We start from the raw sequence: 24,770 nt of genomic DNA on the forward strand, positions 1-24,770 counted from the left end.
TCCACTCTCTTCCAGAAAAGATTCTGAATTGGATTCTTCACAGCCAGTATCTTAAGGAAAGTTTGGTATTAGAGAATACCGTTTCATGGAGAGTGCTTGAAGCAGAGGGACCCCATCCCTTGAGGTCAGTGTTTTTATATCATGCTACATAAAGCAGTAGGAGTTCCTGTGCAGAAGAGTCAGGGGGCATCTGAGAAAGCAGAAGAGAGTCTGCGACAGGCATTAAATGCTCAGCAAATATTCATGCACATCCAGATATTTCAGGAATGTGTTGGGATCATATGAAAATATCTGACAAATAGACTATGAGTTAAAGTGACATGTGCCCCATTGGAATTGAGGCTGGAAAAAGTCCCTGCATCATTTTTATACTCTCTCTTCTTCTGCTCTGGGTACCTCAAAGTTTTGTGTAATGAGTGCTAGAGTTTTCACTGGACGAGGATAGCCTGACCAAGGCTGGACTTTATATGAGTAACAAATAAACACTGAGAATTCAGATTTAATGGTTCATTGAAAGAATGAATGCCTCTCTGAGCTCAGAAGTGGGAGGAACTAGGATTCTCTACAGAAACTGCTATATTTTTAAAGCAAAAAAAAAAAAATGGGAGAGAATAGGTTAGAAAATGGAAGATAGGATACTATCGGAGGATTTCTTACTCAACATTTGAAGCATTTTTTCATTAATAACGAATGTCAAACTGTAAGAGGAAAATTAACAAACCTAATTGTTAGAGTCACTCAACAAACATATTAAAAGGTCTGGAAAATTTCTTATATGAATAATACTGAAGAGTCAAAGAGTGATTAGTCTGAGGCTGAGGGGACTTGCTAGGGCTTTTGGAAAGGGATGTATATGGGTTTGGTAATAGGAATGGTGGCTGTATGGTCCCTACTTTCACGTATTTAGTGAGCTGCTATTTCTCAGATGAAAATTCATAAAACTACCTTTCTTTATAGGCCAAAATAGGATCAATATTGATAATTTCATATGGTTCAACCTAATGGAATAGAAAATATAGTTACCTGAATTGCTTATTAGTGAAGAACTTGGGGCAGTACTTAAAATTTACAAAAGTTAAATTGTAGGCTAAAGTAAGAAATTTTATGCAGAATCATTCTAAAGTAGACCCATAGGTGGGGTATTAGGTCTAAAAGACAAGTTACATCAGAGACTTCATGTAAGAATTCCACACTTTGAATTTAGGTTGGGTATGTGATCTTTCTTTATATCTTTCTTTTTTTCTTTTCAAAAAGTTTTTAAAATTTTTTATTTATTTTTGAGAGAAGAGACATAGTGGGAGTGGGGAAGGGTCATAGAGAGAGGAAGACACAGAATGTGAAGACAGGCTCCAGACTCTGAGCTAGCTGTCAGCATAGAGCCTGATGCGGGGCTCAAACCCATGAACTGTGAGATCATGACCTGAGCTGAAGTCGGCCACTTAACTGACTGAGCCACCCAGGTGCCCCTATATCTTTCATTTCTACAGTTCTAATATTATTATATTATAAACTTTTAAAACATTCTGGTAAAAATTTTCTTCAGTGTTGGTTTTCTCAATTTAAAGATTTGCTTGCAAACCAAATGATGAGCCTAAAAAAATACACACAGGGCCAGCTTCATGGGCATGTGACCTGCTTATTAAAGCCCATGCACCTGCTACTGTAAGATCTCTTTGGAATTCATAGTAACTTTTGAAATAAGAGATCCTCCGTTTTCATTTCACACTGAAGTTTGAAAATTATGTAACTAATCCTGAATACATAGTCTTCTTAAATTTTCATGAAGATTAAAATGATAAATGCACATTAATTCTAGGCCATTAAAGACTAGTTTATCACTTTTAAATTACATTTGGGAATTGTCCTTACATATCAAAATTTATTTCTCCAAAAGATAATTTTGTAATAACTATTAAATAATGTATGCCAGCATGATTTGGAAACTGAAGAAGTTCTAAAGGAGTTTTGATGTTCTATGTAAAACTATACCATAAAATGTTTCCAAGAGTATAAATAAAAATAATATGGAAGAGAAATTTGGAGAGGCAAAATGCAAATCTATGACAAAACACCAATTCCATTTCTTAAAAATAAATATGCATGAAACAAACAATAAAGGAATAGTAGGAAAGCAGGAAAATGCATAACCATTGTGGTCACAGCCTCCAGCAACTCATTAAAATGACAACCAAACATAGGTAGCAACAGATGTATCCACTATCAACAAAAGCTAAATTAAACCAAGTGAAAAATTTCAAATGAAGTAACTGTTCAATGAAAAGGAAAAAAATAAAAATCACATCTGCGTACACAGTGATGAAACATGAAAGATTCTGCAGAGAGTTTATGTTGGAAATGAAGATATAGACAAAGCAATCTATGTGCACTCATCCAATAAAGAGACAAGAATGAATGGGTGCATCAGTGCCGATTTTAATTGTGAGATCCTCAAAAACAAAAAAGGAAAGAAAATTAAGAGCGTTGTTGACAGACTCTCTGGACTATAGCAGACAATCCAGCCAAAATTCTGGAAGGACACAAATAGATTTACTTTTAAAAACAAGTAGTCCAGTTCTGTTCTTTGAAAGACATGTGCATAATATGGAGTTTCCCTTAATTTAGAGGCCATTTGACTTGAAATTCTTACAATCTTATAAATATTTTAGAAAAGTTAAAGAAATAAAACTCATAATTACTTAGGACTAACATTTAAAATTAGTCACTACATCATTGTTACTAAAATAATAGCACATGAAGTCCACTAACATCAAAAAAGTCTAGGTGAGCATGAAACAGGAAGGTTGGAGGGAATTAGATCTAAGTTGAGATCTCCAGAGCCATAGGAAAACGTTCTGAAGCCTACTGAACTCAAGAAGGATTTCCGGACCTTTAGGACAGGACTGAGTGAGCGTGGTAGTGGAAACTGAATTCAGCTGCCCTCCTCTAGACTTAACTGTTGTGGAAAAGGACTGAGAAGAAAAATTTCAGAAATATTTACATCTGTGAAATTGGTGTTGAGAAGACAATCTGTGAAATACTAGGATTTCTTTGTAGTGAAATTAAAGGAATTAGTTAGCATGATGCTCCTTGCCCTTCATGCCAGCTTTCACTATGTTTCCTCTTCATATCTCTCCTCCTTGCTCCTCAGACCTCAAGCGTGCTATGACTATGAAGTCCTTCCGTCTAGCGAACGGTGACTGTCTTTCCAAATTCTTTTTTGATATTGTATTGACCATGAAAGACATTTTACTAAAGGAGGACAGGATGTAGAATCCTGAAAGTTCAGGGACGTAGGGACTGAGAAGAGATTTCCAGATTCCCTGGGCGCCTACTTCCGCAGGCTGCCTTCCTGATATCTTTATCTTCTGGAACTCCTGCTCTGGCTTCCTTTTAAGGCCTGGAGTATAATTAAGTGTCTCCTCTTCTCCTGCATTTGCACCACCATGAGGATCCTTTGTAACCCTGAAATATGTGACGTGACCAATTGTTGGCTGCCGAAACAAACAAGCAAACAAACTTTTTGAACTCCTGACTCAGCCCTCCCATACTGAAACATAATTCATGGCCGTTGGTCAATCGATGGACACTCAGCCTGATCACTTTCCAAACACAACATTCCTTTCTTTACTCTATGGAGTCATATAGAGATATTCCATGTAACTCCTTCTGCTTGATCCCATGGTACCATGATATGAAAATTACATTAGGATTAAAATAGGTAGAACAAATGCTTATCAAAGTCATTAACAACAACATCAACTAGTGTCTCTGAGGGGAACAGATGTTCAGAGACCAGTATAGTGGAGGACATCATGGGGACGAGAGTAGTTGACACACTATGGGAAGTATTAAGAACAAGTTGTTTGTTTTTCTTCTTATTAAGGTGGTTTATTTACCAGTTAACATGTTTCTTAAACACATTCAAATGATCATTCAGTTCAGCTTAACAGTTTAGTAACTGAGAACTGATAGAGAATATACAGATGGGTGTGTGTGCACGTAACTTACATACACACTCTTGTGCAAAACCAGCTTGAGCTTGTCTCACTTAAATGGATCTAGTTTGCTAGGGAAAGCAAATGCTTCAGATAACTCAAGTATTTCTCCTGCGTACTTTCATATTCTTGCCCATAGAGGAATCTTCTTAAAGAAGAGATGCAATTATTAGCAAAGAATCCATATTCTTTCTGACCATATTTCCATCTCCTCATTCCAGGAACAGACTTCATGGGTTGGGAAGAATGAGGAGATCCCAACTGCTTATCTATAGTATTAGTTTATTTATTTGTTTGTTTGTTTGTTTGTTTTTAAGACTTTTTAATTGAACTATAATTAACATGCAGTGTTATACGAGTTTCAAGTGAACAATATAATGATTCCACAATTCTATACATTGCTCAGTGCCCTCTATTATTCATTTTAATAGCCAGATTGGGGGGTGCCTGGGTGGCTCAAGTAGGTGAAGTGTCCAGCTTCAGCTCAGGTCATGATCTCATGGTTCGTGGGTTCGAGCCCCACGTCGGGCTCTGTGCTGACAGCTAGCTCAGAGCCTGGAGCCTGCTTCAGATTCTGTATCTCCCTCTCTTTCTGACCCTCCTCTGCTAATGCTGTCTCTCTCTGTCTCTCAAAAATAAATAAAAAAAACATTAAAAAAAATAGCCAGCTTGGTTGAACCAATTCTAAGCATGGAACATAAGAAACAAAAACTATATTTGAAAGCACTGATATCCTGTAACATAACAGCAGTATATAAGTAGTTCTTCCTAGATTGAAACTGAAACTAGTGCATTTCTAAAATCATCTATATTTTACAAAAGACAGAAAGGAATTCTACTGAGATTTGCAAAGGCAAACAGGTTGCAAATGTTCTTATCATCATATTTCTGTCTTGTTTCACATTTTATAGATAAACATAATGCATCAATATCAGAATGGCATCTTGTTAATAATGCTAAAGAAGAATTCTACACTTTCAAGCATTTCTAGAAAAGCAAACTATCGATAATAAATTGTATTTACAAAGAACTCTTATCTACTTTAATGAATTGAGAAATCTAGCATATTAAGACATCAAGAAATGATCAGTTACATGATTTAATTATAGTACAGCATGTTTTTCTACTGATAATGTTACTAATTATATTTTAATAAACCAATTCTAACAAAACAATTAGAGTCCAAATGTTTAACATAAAAATCCAATTTCATTTGGAGCTCAAACTAGTATTTCAAGTGTAATTTCTCTGTTAGAAATCTATTCTGATTTTTGTAGTTCATTAAAATAAATCAATATCTAACTTAGAAATAAATTCTATGAGTTAGAGGTTTTTTCCACAAAATATTAACAATAGTACAAAACATTTAAACTATGGAGAAATATTTTATATGATGATTTAAATTGACATGTCTTTCCTGATCACATTAAAGCACAAAGATTTCATACTGGTGCACAGAAGGCTTATAAAAATATACTCAAAGGAAAAACTATGCAGCAATGTTATGAATACAGAGGAAGAGTTCAAATATGACTTTTATATTGCACTTTGCTTATGCAAAGCCTTTTTCAAACAAATGAAAACAATGCCATGATATTATTATTTTTAAATGTTCCAGGAGATTTTGGTAAATGAGATCATTTCTGAACAATTGCTTACTCTCTCCCCCATCTGTATTTCTGGAGGAAAGATATACTTTTCCACTGCTTGGCTTTGGTATTCCCTGTTGGACTTTGCTTTGGCCAAATGGGTATCTTAGAAGAACAAACACAGAAAAAGGTGGCCTGATTCTGCACAGATGGTCTTGTGTTTTTTACTTCTACCACAACAATAATATGCTTGCTGTTCTGTGCTCTCAGAAGGATGGCCAACATGTACATCAGATCTGGACGTTAAGCAAACCCCAGCCAAGCATGGCCTGCAGCCATGTGACTTGTAGACATGTATCAGGTGACTTGTAGCTAACCACAGGTACGTGAAGAAGGGAAAAAAATGCTTATTGATATATTTCATCAAATTTTGCATGTTTTTTAACACAAAATTATTGTGGCAGTAGCATGACTGCTACAAAGGTGTTTTTGTTGAATATTTCTATTATTCAGTCATTACATCTACTATGTGTAAGTTGTAATATCTTCAAAATAAATTCAAACTATGTTCTAATTGAAGTACGTTGTACCACAGTATTTCATTAAATATCCTCTGGTAATTTGCTTTATTTTTTTTTAATTTCCTAATTTTCTTTTTAGATTTATTTTTGAGAGACAGAGAGAGACAGCGCGAGCAGGGGAAGCTCAGAGACAGAGGGAGGTACACAATCGGAAGTAGGCTCCAGGCTCTGAGCTAGCTGTCAGCACAGAGCCCAGCATGGAGTTTGAACCCACAAACCATGAGATCATGACCTGAGCCAAAGTTGGATGCTCAACCGACTGAGCCACCCAGGCACCCCTTCTGGTAATTTGTTTTATATTCAATCTCAATCAAATGCTTTCTAACTTCCTAAAATTGTGACTAATTCTGTGAAGCTAGATCAGAAATTTTAGTATAAAATCTATAAAGTGAATCCCTTTATCATTTTATTATGGAAATGAGTGTTTTACTATAAGCATATGTGTTCTTACTCAATTTTGTGAATACCCTATTTAGAAAATTTCTTGATCCATAATAGAAATTCAATAATATTAGTTGATTAAAGTAAAGAGAGAGTGTCAGCCTACTCACACCTACTTACTCAGAAGCATACCACATCATAACTGCTATAGGTATTGTTTCTATAATATATTCACTCTCATCAATGCCCTCATTTAATCATATGTTTTATTCCCTGTATCATTAACATACCTGGAACCTAGTGAGTACTAAATCAGTGTTTGTTCAGTGAATGAATGAATGAATGAATGAATAAAATAGAACAAGATTTTTAAAATTATAATCTAAGACTGAAAGCATAGTATTTGTAATTAAATTGATTTTAAATAGTCTCTATTAAAACTTACCTATTGGGAAGATTCATTTTCCTGTTCCATTTAAATTTTACATATAGTGATCAAATTAATTATAAATTTGATTTATTTATTCAATAGATACATATTAAACACTTCTTATCTTCCATGCATTCTGCTGGTCACAATGAGGAAATACAGGTATATCCCATGGCATGATGGAGATTATAGTCAAAAGGCATCACAAATGATGTTCCTCATAAAGGCTTGTTTTAAATGGATAATACCTGGAATATTTCTCCTTATTACAAACCCAAGAAATGCATTTACAGGTTACTATGCAATACATTTTAAAGTGTCAGATAAAAAGGTATCTTAAGAATGGGTAAAACATGACATTTGAATAAATTAGCACAGAAACATGACAAATTCTCTAATTATGAGCATATTTGTGAAACAGACATGGAAAATTAGTTTTGTAATGAGACTACTGTGTTCTTGGATGAAATATAATAATTTTGCTACTCAGTTGTTGTCAATGAAGAAACACAATATTGTTGCTTAGATCAGAACTTAGGTACATAAATAACTCACTTTGATACACTTGAAGCATGTTTCACATTTTCTAAGATGGGGAATTATGAAATTTAAACTATACATTTAATGAGTGCAAATGAAATATTTAAAAATTTCTAAGAATTAGGTCATCGAGATATATAAAGGGTCTTAAGAACATATTTATTTCCTATAAATGTAAACATTTATGATAATGTGATTATTTTACAAAAACCTTGAAAAGATTTTATCATTAAATTAAATATGAATGTGTTCAAATAGAAAACCACTAGGATCAAGTAAATTTAGCAACTATCTTGTTTTGTTATATATATATATGTTGTATATATATATATATATATACAACATATATATATACAACATATATATATACATATATATATGAAGTCAGATTTGACTTTTAGAATTAAAAATGACAAGCTCATTTGCTTTTATGAGATAGAAAGTAAAGGAGTGTTAAAGGAACTTAAATTAGATTTTACCATCTGTTTAATGAGCTTCAGGCCTTACTTGATAATAAATTTCCAGATATAAAATTTCAAAATGATCACTTTCAGAGTAACTGACCTAACTTATACAAGGTTTATAAATGCCTATTCACACTCATTACTGTAAAACTCATGATTTGTTTTATTTCTAATGAAACTGATTAAGTTTCCATTATAGCCATGTGAAACACATAATAAATGCAGAACTTATATTCATAAGACATATTTCTTATAGTTATTATAATTCATATTTTAATTTTATCATAGGACTTTTACTTAGTTTACTTTTTTTTTAACATTTATTCATTTTTGAGAGACAGAGACAGAGCATGAGCGGGTGAGGGGCAGAGAGAGAGAGGAAGACACAGAATCCATAGCAGGCACCAGGCTCTGGGCTGTCAGCACAGAGCCCGATGCAGGGCTCAAACCCACAAACTGTGAGATCATGACCTGAGCCGAAGCCAGACGCTTAACTGACTGAGCCACCCAGGTGCCCGTTTACTTTTTAATCAATCTCTTTGGAGTATTTATTTCACTTCTTCAACATCTGGTGCCTAAGAAACTTTCCCATTGATTCCCCATGACCATACTCCCCTACTGTCAGCCTACTTTTGAGGTGCATTAACTGCTCCAAAACTATAGGGGGCCAACTGCTTTTGAACTGCAAGAAATATATCCAGAAACTACTCTGCATTGACAAATTACGTCTTCACACCACATTCTTAAAATGATATTTAAGTAATTACAGAGTACATTTGTTGAGTCTGCCATTACAGACTCTTAATACAATGCAGAAAGCTGAGAATATACATGAGCCAGTTAAAAATTATGAATGGCAAAAGAGTGCTTCAGAAAATCAGATTAATTATATTTTGCATGCTAAACTTTGGGGTATTTGGAGTCAATTTCTGACTGTTGTCAGGAGAAGACTGTACATGGCCCAGAAAATCATGAATAATAAGAAGAGAAAAGCTGGGCTCTTTGGGAAGCCTTATAAACTACTATGACCCTAGAAATTCGGAGTTCAGTGAGGATGTTTGAACTATGAACTTGAATTAACATCCAGAAAAGGCAGAGGAGAAGTTCCTCTGGAGCATTTAACTAGCACAAACATGAGCCAAGTTTAAGCTAAAAAAATTAGCAATGTTTGTGAGATATGGCCCAAAACACTAGAGTCAGACTAGGAGGACAAAGTTTAGGGTCAGCAAAAATGAAGAATAGCAGACTAACCAAGATATTTGGATACAGAGAAAGAGGTCATTTTCTATACCATCTGATATCCCAGTTTTTTAATTCCTTGATTTTTCTTTTCTAAAGGAGTGCTCTCATAAGTCAGTTACAGAGTGCCAAGGAGAACACAGGAGTACACAGGCTCTATGTTAGAAAAAATTGAGACATGATAGAAAACCAGGAGTTACAAAGAAAAAGATAGATACCACTGTTTTGTTGCAATTAAAAAAAATAATTTTAGTTCTCGTTTTTGTTTTTTTAAAGAGAGAGTAAAAGGCCTAGAAGTAACAGTTAAAAAAACTGAAAATTAAGGAGTATCTGTGGGGAGATCAGATGTCAGGTTTGTGTAGAAAAGGGAAGCAACTAGCTAATGAGGCTGGAGACATGGAAGACAAGATCACGCAGGACCATATAAATCCTGATGTAGTATTTCTCTTTTGTTTTAAAAATTATGTTCATATTTATCAGAGTAATATCTTTATTACTAGGAAACTGAGTAGTACCAAAAGCTCTATATTAAGAAAAAATAGCATTCCTATCCCCAAGCACTTTATATGCCATGTTTCCTGCTCCTGTAAGCTAAATAATCAACCTGATTGATTTCTTTGGCATTAACCTTACATATCTACATAACTTTTAGTAAATAGGCAGTTTTTCTGGTTCTTGATTGTCAATTCTTGGCAATATTCATTGACTTTCTATGTTATACCACCAATTCCCCCATTTCATTTTCCCATCCAACTAATACAGCTTTAGCAAGGTTTACATTAATGTAATAGTTGTACCTATAAATATATTATTTACTTCAGAACAGTAGCTTATTATGATTATGATGTTTTCCTGTAAAGCTTTTTCCCCCTATACTCTAATTGCCCTGGTATCCATCAATTACATGGCTTGCCTTGAATCTATCACATCTTTCGACATATCTACCTTGTTTCTTCCTCAAATGCTATAGCAGATCTATCAGACACTCAGTAATATCTTTTCCATACATTCCAACGTATCACTTTAAGTTACTATGTTTTTCCTTTTTAGCTTATAAAAGTCCCTTCCACAGTCATCTTCTCCCCTATTCTGATGTTACCAATATAACTTTCATAACCCCATAACTGCTAAACAAAATATCATTTTACTAATATATAAAATTTTATTTATCCACTCATCAGTTGATGAACATTTGAATGGTTTCTACTTTTTGGATATTATGCATGAATTACACTGCTATCAACACTCACGTACAGGTTTTTGTGTAGACACGTGTTTTCTTTTCTCTTAGATACACAGCGAGGAGCACACTTTCAGGCTCACATGGTGAGTCTATGATTAACCTTTTACAGAACTGTCTAATTCTCAAAGTAGCTGCATGATTTCACATTCTACCAGTGGTGCTGGAGAGCTTCACTTTCTCCACATCCTCCCACACTTGTAATTTTTTATCTTTTTGATTATATAACAAAAGAGGTTGATTAAGGTGACTATAAACATACAGCTGGAATTTAGTCAGATGCCCTGTGGCAACTCAAAAGTCAGGCTCTTTAACATGGCTACATTGTGGCCAGTGTGTTTTATTGAAACAAAAGGGACTTTGTTCTTGTTATTATTATTACGACTATTATTGGTTCTTTGAGGTTACTGAATGAATAGCTAATAGCTGTCAAAGGCATTATTTTTCCCACTTGTTCTAGTTTCTAAAAATATAATGCTATACAATTGTCTTTTAGATTTTATAATTCCTGAAAAATTCAAATTCCATTAATTTCATTTTTTGCAATAAATATAATATTTTATAGGAGATGGCTATAGTTTTGAATCTCATTTTGTAAAATCATATGTCATGTTATATTTTAAACAGAAATATTAAAGTTCTTAGCCTACAAATGGTTTGACATAATCACCAAAATATAAAGTATAAAAGTTCTAGTGTTCAAAATTCTAACAATATGTTTGACAAACAGAAAACCTGGTAGATAAATGGCTCAAATTTTAATAGGCAGCAATAATATCCAATACATATTCTCTTATGTATTAGATCAGTAGTGTCCAGGCAAATATAAAATAAAATTTTATCCAACATGAAACAATTACATACTCTTTAAATAAAAAAAAAAATCAATGGCTCACCCAAATCCTTTCATTTCCAGTTGATTGTACACTAATTGAAATGGTTGGTTTTGTGCTGACAATTGATTTTTTTTAATGAAATGGCCAATAGTGAAGTCATCGCATTATACCACACACTCTAGAAAGCAACCTTCCATTGAATTTATTCAGACCAGCTAATTGCTAAATTAGATGGCCATTCCCAGTTATTGAATGCATTTCAAATACTTTCTTCTGAACCAAAAGATAACTAAATGTGTTTTGGTTACCACCGCACTGCTAAAAATCAAAAGGTGTCTATCTTTCTGGAATATTAACATGGGTAAGACTGCGGACAGGACACTGGTGTGTAATAGAGATGAATCAAAGTGCTGCGGTGAATTCCCTGAGCAAGAAAAGGAGTCTGTAGAAGTAAAAAAAATTCACAGAATTGGCTGACACCACTGACCAATCAATGGTGATTAACCGGTTCTGCATCACTATTATAAGCTACTACCAATAAGAAAAAGTTTCTAAAATGTGTATTGGAGTCAGTGTTTTAATGAAAAAATCTTAGACAGTTTTCAGAATTCAGAAACTTTGACATATTGTGTTTTAAAAATCTTGTTTATTTTTCTTGTATCTATAAACACTAACCTTATAACTGTCCATTAAGATTTAAATTAGAACTTTTCACTCTATTACAACTCTAAAGTTACTGTTTATCATATTGGTATTCTAGGAACAGAATGGGAAAAAAGAAAACAGGTAATTTAGCACTACATCAAATAAGAGTCTTCATCTCTGCTTGAACCCAGCACATTATGAGTACTGAGAAACCTATTATAAAATGTCTATTTATTTTGTAGTTTTAACCAAATGGTTATGATTATTGCTTTCTCTCACACTTAAAAATCAAATGTATTTTATACATGAAGACATATTTCTAAGGAAGTTTTAGTCTCTCTATAAAAATGAATATTTAATGGAAACTGATAATATTCTCTTATGTATTAGAATTATGAGGTTTGAAGAAGTAAAATGTTACTTAAATCTACTACTTTTCACAACACTGTAGCATTTATTGGTTTTGCAATAAAAGAATCATAGAAAATTGCTGTTATATTACTTTTTATGTTTTACATTGAAAGTAGGCAAAGTAATTTCTAAGCTGTGGTCATTATAGTTTACAACTAACCACGCTCAACAGATAGGTTTTAACTTTGACATCACTTTTTTTTTTAAAAAATGATACATGATATTTAATATTTAAAGATAAATTGCTGTGAAACTGTGATTTTTTTTGGCTGACAACTCTGCCCTAAACAAACTTGGTCAATATGAACAACAAGAAGTTTTAAAATAAATTTGCCAAGAAATCTGAATTAAAATTTTCAAACATTTCCTCAGTCACTATACCAAGAAGAATCAAATATTTTTCCAATCTATTATCAAGGGCACTTTAGTGTGATGCTAACATTTAAGAAGGTTCAGGATAAGCCTTTAAAACTGCTCCTTTTATAAAATTCACCATACTCATCACAGGTAATTTTCAAAGGTATAAGCTTGTCTACCTGAAGCCGCACAGGCTTTAAAATGTAGGAAACTCCTGGCAAGTATGTTCACACAAAGGCTTCTCCAGAATAGGGGTCAGAATCACAAATGGCAGAAGGCCAGGCATGATTTCCCTCTTTTCTCCAATGTTCTTGTTCCCAATTCAGAAGGATTGACAAAGGCAGTGAGGGGACTTTGAAGCGCCTGAGATATTCCGAGGACCAGCCTATAATCCATAAGTTTCCATGTATATCAGACCTTCTGTGCAACTTATTTTTTGTCTTGGTAGATTTTAAAAATAGAGGGCTTGTCCTAAACAAAATAAAATTAAAGTTGTTTCTTCTACGATCTTTTCTAGGAAGCCTTGAAACTTTTTATAAACTATTTTCTAAAATTTTTTAATGTTATTTATTTTTGAGAGAGAGAGACAGAGAGACACAGAGGGAGAGAGAGAGAGAGAGAGAGAGAGAGAGAGAGAGAGAGAGAGGTAGAGCATGAGCAGGGAAGGGGCAGAGAGTGAGAGTGGGAATCATAGAATGGGAGACAGGCTTCAGGCTCTGAGCTGTCAGCACAGAGTGGGACCCAGGTCCTGAACTCACGAACCACAAGATTATGACTCAAGCTGACGTCAGATGCTTGACTGCGCCATTCAGGCGCCTCTAAACTATTTTCTAATTAAAATATTTATTTTGGCGATACTTGGAGTACCCGTAGGTGACACCAGCTCAAGCTAACATTTCTAAAAGATTCCCTCTTTGGTCTGGAGAACTCCATTGATTTTCCTACCCCCCCATGCATGGTCACCGCCAAGTGCCTAACTATACCTTCAACATGCTGAAAAAGTTTAAATATATCCTGTGCTTTACTTCATGTATAAACTCTTACAATTTTCCTGGGTAAAAATTTAGCAATATTTATTAAAATACTTAAAATTATGAATGGACAGATTCTTGGTTATAACATCTATAAATATATCACAATGGGAAAAGGTTATAAAAAGATTTACATCTAGGAATATTCCCATTAGCAGTATTTATTATTGTGAAAAATTGGTAACAACCTAAATATCCAACTTCAGTTTTGGATTAAATAAAATTATAGTCCTTCCTTATGACAGAATAATATCCAGGCACCAGCAGCCACATTGCAGAGTATTTTATGTTATGGAAACAAAATGTTATATGTTGTTAGATGAATACTTTGCGACACAAATGTACTCTTTAATCACATTCGGTCATACTAAAAATGTCAAAGTATTGATCTAATTACGTGTATAATTAAGACTAGCAAAAGCCTAGAAGGCTTATTTCCTGAGACTGCTGGTTTTTCTTTTCTGCTCATTTTATAAAATTTTCTAAAACAACAATATTCAATTTCTTGTACTGAATGCTGATTATTTTTCAGTGAAAGAAAAGTTAATGTTACTAAATACCTTGTCTGTCCTAGATCAACTCTCTATCTACATGGTATCACATACATTAAATAAAAGCTTTCTCGGGGCGCCTGGGTGGCTCAGTTGGTTAAGCATCCAGCTTCGGCTCAGGTCATGATCTCACGGTTCATGGGTTCGAGCCCCGCGTTGGGCTCTGTGCTGACAGCTCAGAGCCTGGAGCCTACGTCTAATTCTGTGTCTCCCTCTCTCTCTGACCCTTCCCTGCTCGTGCTGTCTCTCTCTGTCTCTCAAAAATAAATAAAAAACAGAAAAAAATATTAAAAAAGAATAAAAGCTTTCTCCTTTCCTAGATTTTCGGAAAACACATCTTGCATATGATTCTGTTGTCTTATATTATTCTTTAACAGTTTTTATTGTGAATGTATTACCTAACAAGAAGGCGACCACCTCGCAGTCCCACGACTTATGTATTATCTAACACTGATGCCCTCAAATGTGCACCTCTTGCTCCATGGTTGCCACTGAATTCTGGATGCTTCCCTTGGGAGTCTGATGTATTTCGAACGTAACAGACCCACATTTCCCATCGGTTCCAACAACTGACCCCGGGACTTGCACCGCTTCCAGAACTCCGTGTTTCACGTAATGACACCTTCACCCCGCCCAACATAGTTATCATCCTCAATCCCTCTCAGTCCCGTTTCCAATCGTCAACAAAGCCTGGGTAACTCTCCTCCTCCTACTTATCGAAATCTCCCTGCTTTTCCTATTAGCCACTCTTCCTATTCTAGTCCCAATCACCACAATCTGTTGCTTTTGTAAATTTTCTTCCTCTATTTTTGTTCTTCTTCTACTTTTGGTCCATTTTCCAAAGTGAAGCCAAAACTACCTTTATAAAACACTAATTATATTACATCATTGTCTGCCTATGGTCTTTGGTTTCCCATCCCCGTGAGGATAAAATCTGAACTCTCTGCTGGAACCACCAAATCTCCTTAATTCAGAACACCTCTCTCTCACCCCTTCACTCACTCTATTCTGGCCACATGGGCCTCTGTTTGTTCTTTGAATACAGTAAACTATTTCTGCACAGGTCCTTTGCATGTACTATTCTTTTTGCCCCAAACACAGTTCTCCCAGATTTTCCTGATTCTTTTCTTCTCCTTCTTCAATATCAACCCAAATATCCTCCCTTTAATGGCCTCCACAAACACTTGACTCTTAAGTACCTTTTTTTACGCCATCCTGTTTTGTTTTCTTTATAACATTTGTCAGCTATCATTACTGTACTTGCTATTAATATATTTAAAAAGTACCATTTCTTAAAGTAAAATTCCTACCCACTTGTCTGGTTAGTGACTCTAATTGTAGAGGTTACAGGGTAGCAAATGAGGTACAGTCAATGATGGGCCAAAAGAAAAGTGGAGGTGAATTGAATAAAGCCAATTTTTGCTAATAAATATGGCTGGTTTATTTCCACATATTTACATAGGGAGAAAAGACAAAGAGGAACAAAGGAACTTACTTCCTTATCCATATGATAAGAGGTGTCATTTTAACTGTTAAATGTACTTAATATCCATAATAACAAATAGACTCAGTTCCAGCCAAACACAAATAAGTGATCATCTAAGTCCATGGACTAGATTTTGAAATATATTCTTACTTCTACTTACTCCCTTAGTCTCACACTACTCCCATATTAAGAAGTTATCACTTATAGAAGACGATTTTCCGAAACTCTTCAGACCTGACACCATGCCAGGTCTTCATAAATGCCCCTTCATAACCAGGGCACACACATATTATCAGTAGTCAGAAGTCTGGCAAAAACAAAAATGTTCTTTCATTTTAGGAGAGCTGCCTTAGGAAAGAACATGTTCTAAAATATTAAACATGAATATTTTTATGCCACCTGTACAAACTATGACATTCTGCTATCTTCTATAAAAATCTAAATTTCAGTCACCATCCTAGTAGACTTTAAAAAGACAGACCTCAAAAATAGCATTTTATATGATATTCTCTTGTAGTCCTAGAACAAAACTTAAGCATGAATCACTGGAGATCATCACATTAACGTAAAGACGAAAGAATGGGGCTCAATTTAACACAGGAGCGAAAAAAAAAAAGTGGGATTGTTTCCCTCTGCCATCTTGAAAAGGATATGGCTTTAAACCCATGAGACAAGAAGATGGTGATGTTGGACTGAAGGGACAAGTATCAGTGAACCCGTTTCCTAAGAGGTTTTATAAGCCTTTATATCTTGAGAATCTACTTATTTCTTTGAGAAGATGTTTTCTTATATCTGTATGCCCTTTCCTATGTAGGAGCTCCATCCTTTTTACCCATAACAAGGTTTTCATCATCTATACATTCCATAAATTCTGAATGCACACCTACTTGGCATATATATCCATGTCCTTCTACACTATACCCATGTGCCATGGCCCTGGTACGTATTTTACCCACCTTCCTACAACCAAGTAAAGTAACATAATAAGACAGAATAAATATACACCGAAGTTCTATTTCTCCTTCCTGCCCTCCAGCGGATTGGCTTGTTTACTCTTGTAGACTGCTGACCCCACTTGGGAGACCATTAAATTTTGCCGTATCTCAAGGAGAGAAACCAATTCATTTAAAAGTTTTGATTTTATGATCAGTGTACACTAGGGTTTCTGAAAAATCCAGGTCTGCACAGCTTATTACACCCCATTACAGTGCATGATGTTAGGAGGTGCCGGCTAGACCAAGGCATGCGTTCCTCCGGCCGGCCGCAGTAACACTGTTGGCTCTGGCCATTCAGAGCTGAGTTAACACACCCCTACCTCCACCCTAGTAGCTTTCATCCAATTACTGGTCCAATGATCCAACTCCTCGTCCAATGCAGGCCAACCAGAGAGGTTGAAAGACTCCAGAATTCCTACTGGATTCAGATGAAGCTTCCATTACGCCCACAATACCGCTCAACCGATCTGTCTCTGTAAGGGGCTACGTCTTCCAGTCTTTGACTGATGATAAAGGCACCCTGCCAGGAATCTCCTACACAGAAATCTCTGTCCCAGCATCTCTTTCCTGGGGAACCTCAACAATTACATATCAAGTTCCTAATAAATTGTTTATTGAGCCCCTGGAAATTCAAAAATTAAAATAAGATCCTATATTCCTCCTTCTGAATGCCTGAGTGACATTTATTTACTGTTAGGCTTAATATCACTGCTTCTGAGGACAACGGGCTTTGTCCCTCTTGATCTGAGCCACCTGCCTCAGGCTGTGGTAGCTCATACTGCTCACTACAATGCCTCCTTCACTGCCACCTTAGCTCCTGACGTGATCCCAATACCACTCAGGTTCAAGAGATGTCTGAGCACTGGCCTACTCATAGCATAAAGTACCTATTTACTTTCCCTGGGAAGTGTCTCTTTCAGGGAATTAGTTTACCCCACTAGAGGCAGGGAGGTTTAAACTCACTAGTAGATGTGACACCACTTTTCTCTTACATTTTTCTCAATGGAATTTAACGTTTGGTTCTGCCATCCAAGGGGAGAGCTCTCTTTCCCCAAAGCACCAGTCACAGAATAAGCAAAGTACCATTACTGCCTCCTGGAAGGGAGAAATGTTGGACACAGGCCCTGAGATCCGCCTTGAATTTTCTTTGATGAAGACAGAAACTTTCATAAAAGTGGAATCCTAAGAACAGGCCCTACATAAACTTAAGTTTTGCAGCAATTATTAAAATATACCAGTGAGTCTAGAAGATTTTAATATAAATAAAAAGTCAATACTATGTTTAAGTTAGTTTCTGCCATAGAATATTAAAAATAAGAATCAACTATCCATCCAAGGTTCTACTTAGAAAAAGTGAAAATATATGTACAGATTGTTATAAAAAGACTAATAACTAGAAAATACTCCTTCCTACTCCAAAGTTCGCTAAATGAAGAAAGGACGGCGGCTTCACAGCACATAACATAATATTTGATTTTAATTAAAAGATTAGTTCAGTGAAATGTTCCTGTGATAGAAATTCTCAGGCTTCATATGCTGTATATTAAAAACAGCAGTATATGCTCACTTGATTACATATTGTAAAAGATAAAACAGAAGTATTTCATAAACAACCACTAGATAGATTAAAAGGTAACGTGTAAAAGGAGATGCAGAAAATAACTACAAAATGAATATTATTCATTTATGACAACTTTTATAGAAAATGGAACAAAAACATTCACAGCAAATCTCAGAGAGTTGCCTAGAAAGTGACTTCAGCATCTTCCCTATTCTGTGTTTCCTCTAATTGTCACATGAGTCCCCACATCTAAAGCTTATTCACATGGGATGAAATTCTGAGATTTTCATTATATATTAAAATGCTGAGGCCATATCTCCTCTTCACTGATACAGACTTTCCTCCTTTAAAATACTCCTGTACATTGATTATGTATGAAAATTGCTCAACCAAATATTACTAGAACTGTAGACACTAATAACGTATTCCAATACTCACTCGTAGGTAGGACTATCAGGATCAACAGATTTATCACATGTAATGGAAAGTGACCACTTACTATTTACCATTGATTATGCCAGTAAATAGAGTTTCAGCACTTACCTGAATAACATGCTTCAGTTTATCAATAATTTGATTTATCACAGGATCAGTTCCTTTCACTTTGACTTCGGGATTTCCAGATTGGGCTTTGATTCCATTTCCAACCACACGTTGAGTATAGCTAACAAAGGGAATGGTGGAAGACATAGGACTTAGGAATCTGGTCAGAATACAATCTGTCATAACCATGTGAACATACTTGAGTTCAGAATATCACTCCTTTAAGGGTAAATGACAACATAGCCTGGCACAACTGCAATATTTGTCTTGGTAAAAAGCTCAGCGTGCAAATACCGACAACTCTAATGTTTTTCCCTCAAAGACCCAACCAAAGATTAATTGTGTTTCAACACTACTTACCAAAATACTAAAGAAAGCTAACACACAATTCACTTTGTTACCAAGCCTTGCTGAATTACACATATGTCTGCATCCATATTATCTGAGTCAACTTACTTCATTTTATATAGTATACAAATGAGTCCCAACAATATTTTTTTTAATATATTGGACTAGTAAAGAAAATATATATACACACACACACACACACACACACACACACACACACACACACATATATATATTTAACTAAGTATGTATTTATAGGGGCACCTGGGTGGCTCAGTCGGTTAAGCATCCGACTTTGGCTCAGGTCATGGTCCCATGGTTCGTGGGTTCGGGCCCCACGTTGGGCTCTGTGCTGACAGCTCGGAGCCTGGAGCCTGCTTCAGATTCTGTGTCTCCCTCTCTCTCTGCCCCTCCTCCACTCACACTCTGTCTCTCTCTCTTTCTCAATAATAAACATTCAAAAAATGTTTTAAAAAAGTATGTATTTATATAATACATATATATTTTAACCACACAAGTCAAAATTATAAACGTTATAAATAAAGAACTAAACTGACAAAATATTTTGCAAGTAGACAAAACACAATCAGTTCTCACCAACGTTTACCTAAACATCTAGTAAATCATGTTGTACGTAACGGGGTGATTGAATACACGGTTAAAGTCATTGCAAATTACTATCTTCCCAAAATGACAATCACACAGTGTAACTTAGTATGCACACACATGTTTAGATTCATCAGTCATGATCCCAGAAACGAAGAAGAGGTTCAGCATGCTGTGCGGACAGCTAGGAGGAACTGTATATGTCAAGTGAGAGGCAGAGATAAGACAGGTGGTAAACTGAGCATTTGAAGAAGTCCATCTTGACTAAGACACTTAGGAAAATCTAAAGAAGTTAGAGTTTATGTTAGCCCTTGAAGTAATACGGAAAGAATAGGTCTTAGATGATGTAGTTAACGCAGAGCAAATCTCCCAGCAGGAGAAATGGCAAAGGCATATGAATAACACGCAGAGGAAAGAATAACTAGGCTTCTATTTACAAAGAGTAAAAATGGGGCAAAGTAAGAGATAGGTGGCCATGCCCTGACCATTCTATACTCTCTCCACTTAAGACTTTGCTTTGAGCAATTTGTGTAAAGAAAAGTCATCATAAAGTGGTCTCAGAGACTTTTCAGCAAGCATTTTCCCATTATGCTTAATGTAATTTTTCTTCCCTCTATTTGATCTGAGTATCACAACTATCTATATGAACCCTCTTTATTTTCTACAGCAATGGAATCTCTTTGAAACGATGAAAGGAGATTCCACTGTTGACAATATGGTGATACAAAAGAAGTTTCAAGGAATATCCAGCTCCTCCCCTAATTTTGCATACACAATGGCCAATTCGTAAAAGTGTATCAAACAATTCTTAACTAGATCCTTCCAATGAAAGGATGGAATTTGGGGGGGGGGGGGCACATGGGTGGCGCAGTCAGTGAAGCGTCCAATTCTTGATCTCTACTCACGAGGCGGTATGGACTGGTGGCACAGAGCCTGCTTGGGATTCTGTCTCTTTCCTGTCTGCCCCTCCCCTGCTTGTACGCATGTTTGCTCTCTCCCAAAACAAATAAACTAAAAAAAATGTAAACAGATAGAACTTTTTAATATTGATAATATCAATCAGACATGACAAAAATGATATGAATAAATCTCTTTTTTATTTTAAAACAACCTTGAACCCACTTCTTTAGGCAGCAAGGGTACAGAGTTAGGTATTCCACTATCCATTAGAGACTGGCAGTACATACCAATAACCAGTAATAGAAGGAAACCAAACCGACAAATCTATTCATGTATATTTTTTACTTAGGAGGAATTAAATAAAATGTAAATATTAAGCTATTCTTAACTCCACTATAGCACTATAGTATTTTTCTTCCAAATATTTCAAGCAGATTTCACATGTGGCTCCTTTATTAATGTATTACTAACAATGATGAGTAATATGATTACATAAATGAACGAATGTATGTTTATGATTCAGGTATTATTTTAAATACCTCCTTTGTAGTTTGTCACTTTATTTACATGATAACTTGTGGTGGTCATAAGAATGTACCTAGAGACCTCAAAGTACAGGAAGTTTAATTGACTAAGGGTATGTGCTGCTTGGCTCTGAAATCTATTTCTGCGTCTGCCCCAACCAGTGACTGAGTGCAGCAGACATAATAAGCAGGCCCATCACTAGAAGACACAGGCTCCTGTGAGAGCCAGCTTTGTCTCAGGACCCCCGAAGCCCTTGTTAACCTTGCTTAGGCTGCACTTCATGCTACAATGCTTTCACTCAACCTTCTTAACATCCCCTTCACTCTGGGTCACACATGCTTCACGACTAACAGCTTTTCCAACCTTACTCAGTTTCCACCCCATTTACTCTGATAGATATTTCCCTTCATAAAATCCTCTTGTGTTTAAACCCTTCTTGGCATCTGCTTCTGGGAGAACCCAGATTAATACATCATGTAATTTTTATACTATAAGTATTCCTACTCTACAGATTGGGAATCGAGGGTCTGAATGTGTTAAGCAACTTAACCAAAGGCAATTTTGTTAAGTGTGCAGCAAGGGTATGAATCCAGGGAACGTGAGGTCCAAAATACAATCACACAATAATTATTAATAAAAACTCTTGAAATCAATTAATATAAATTGGGATACAATAGGCTGAGTGCAAAGTGTTCAGTTTTTTTAATCCTTTAATCCTTTCTTTTTTTTCTGCAACTACATCATTTTCAAATGTTTTACTACTTATAATTAGGAAAGGATGTACTATTTTCTTAAAAAATCTCAATGAACAGTTGTCTATTATCAGTTCTTGAGGTGAAAAGAAACTAACAGTAACTTCAAGTTTATTATAAGATTTTCCTATTTTGGGGTGCCTGGGTGGCTCAGTCAGATAAGCGTCTGACTTTAGCTCACGTCATGATCTCAAGATTTGTGAGTTTCACCCCAAAGTCCTGCTCGTGCCGACAGCTCAGAGCCTGGAACCTGCTTCAGATTCTGTCTCCCTCTCTCTCTCTCACTTCCCCTCTTCCATTTATGCTCTGTTTCTGTATCAATACTAAATAAACATAAAAATTTTTCAAAAATAAATAAACATTAAAATATAAAAGGTTTTCCTATTTCTCTAGAAACACAGACATAAAGTAAGTAGTGGAAACTCAATCTCGTATCTTAATTTTAAATACAGTAAACTCTTGAACGACATTAGTTTGGACTTCCCCAGGTCTACTAAATACATAAATTTTATTTTTCAATAAATACAATATTATAAATATATTTTTGCTTCCTAATTAATTTCTTAGTAACATTTTTATTTTATTTTCTCTAGCTTACTTTACTCTAAGAAATATAGTAACACATATAAAAGGGAGTTGGCCAATATGGTGGAGAAGTAGGGGGCTCTGTATTTCCTGCATCTCTCAGACAAAGAAGGGCTGAAACCAAAAGACTGTGAACCCCAAGATTCTGGGAGGAAAAGAGATAGAGTCTACCAGAAAGAAAACCGGAAAACTAGATGGCCTTATAGGTGCATGACTGCGAGCTGGGGGAGACAGAACAGGGCACGGAGGCATGGAAGGGATGAATCTCCTTCTGCAGAGAGACAAAGGGAAGAGAAAATGGCTGGGGAAATGAAGGATTGTATCTGGACAAGAAAAAAACCTCAGAACAGGAGAGAGAGGACACCCATCATCGCATCTCTAACTGCAGGGCTTTCTTCCGACTAGGGCCGACTGCCCTGTTCCTACACGTGGGGAAGGAGGGAGTCACCTCCGGGTTCCATGGTGTCAGGGGCACAGGTGCCAGCAGGAGAAACTGGTCCCCTGCCCCGAAGAGCTGCAGCACAGCCCCAGGGACACATATCAGGCAGTAACATTAACACGCACGAAGTGGGAGTTTAAAACCCAACTAAGCATGGGACATAGGAGACAGAGGAGAAATACAGCCTGCCTCGTCTGCGGCTGTGAGACAGTGGGGACAGATCCAAAGGAGTGATTTGGGACCCCTGGTCCATGAAGAAGGGACGGGGGGGGGGGGGCGGGTAGCCATTTCTCAATCTTCTCAATCGTGCAACCACCAAGGCAGGGCCTCGGTGATTGGGCCATGGGGCCCACAGTGGAGGCGGGACCAAATACATCCAACCAGGCCTCTCTGCAGTGGGTAGCTGCTTATCTACTGGAGCTGGGTAGATGCTGTGGAACCAGATGCCCTCCCAACAAGCCCCCTCCAGATCAGCACTGCGTCATTGCCTGGAGTAACTCTAGGTCACTTCTTGTTATTTGGATAAATTCTCCCTTTTCTCCTTCTTACTGCTTCCCTCCTCTAGGCTCATTACTCTGGTTATTGGTTTGCTTAAAAAGACATATTTAATCTATTCTCTTGATGCATGTTCTATGTCTCCTTCTTTACTTTCCTCTCTCTCTGGAATAACCAGGTCGTATAATCTCTCTGGGTACCATTATCTTCATTTCTTTTTCCTCGCCTCCTTCCTTATTGTCCTTTCTCTCTTTCTCTGGATTAAGCCCTTTAGTCTCTCTCTGCCTGGTCACTATTCATTTTCTCTTTCTCCGCGCCACTGTCATTTCTCTCTTTGTATGTCCTCTTCCATCAGCACAACTGCTACCCTGTACTTGCAGCTGGTGTTTCTGGTTATATGTTTTTAGATTGTCTTTTGGGTTTTTTGTTTGTTTCTTTCTTTTTGTCTGTTTGCTTGTTTGCTTCATTTGTTTGTGCTTTTGCATATTTTTTATTTCCTGTTTGTCTGTTTTCCTTTCCAGGGCTACGTCAAGGAACAAACCAAAACACACCTGGTGGAGGATCTAAAACATCACTAAGGTAGAGAAATAAAATAACCAAAGTCACAACAACAGGGAGCAAGTAACACTCTCCAAAAAACACCTCATGAACAGCCAGGCCTTAGACAGTATATGAGCCCCTGTTAATATAGCAGAACTCACAGGTGCAGAGCACATAACAAGCTTTTAAAACTTACAAGGAATAGAAAACCAACCAAAATAATGAATTTCCAGGAAGAATTGGCAGCTAAAGAATTGATCAAAATGCATATAAGCAACACAACTTAACAAGAATTTAGGATAACAGTCAAAAAATTAACCCCTGGACTTGAAAAAAAAGCATAGAAGACAGCAGAGACTCCATTGCAGCAGAGATCAAGTATCTTAAAAACAGTCATGATGAATTAAAATATGCTATAAATGAGGTGCAAAATAAATGGTTGCAGCCACAGGGCAGATTGAAGAGGCAGAGTGGAGAATAGGTGAATTAGAAGATAAAATTATGGAGAAAGAGGAAGCCAAGGAAAAGAGAGATAAAATGATACAGGAGCATGAAAGGAGAATTTGAGAACTGAGTAAGGCAATGAAATAGAACAATATCCTTATCATAGGAATTCCAGAAGAAGAAGAAAGAGAGAAGGGCCTGAGGGGATACTTGAGGAAATCATAGATAAGAAATTCCCCAACCTCGGGAAGGAAACAGACA

At 36.1% G+C, this 24,770-nt stretch overlaps 1 protein-coding gene across 1 annotated transcript in view; it reads right to left on the minus strand.

Moving 5' to 3' along the window:
• The window catches only part of GPC5 (glypican 5), a 1,348,699-nt gene that overhangs the window by 889,231 nt on the left and 434,698 nt on the right, over positions 1-24,770 (minus strand). The window contains exon 6 of the mRNA XM_029936541.1: positions 18,876-18,996. Within this exon, the coding sequence (XP_029792401.1) occupies positions 18,876-18,996 (121 nt within the window). The remainder of the gene's footprint in view (positions 1-18,875; positions 18,997-24,770) is intronic.

The sequence above is a fragment of the Suricata suricatta genome, chromosome 4, assembly GCF_006229205.1.
Source record: "Suricata suricatta isolate VVHF042 chromosome 4, meerkat_22Aug2017_6uvM2_HiC, whole genome shotgun sequence".
Classification (NCBI taxonomy): domain Eukaryota; kingdom Metazoa; phylum Chordata; class Mammalia; order Carnivora; family Herpestidae; genus Suricata; species Suricata suricatta.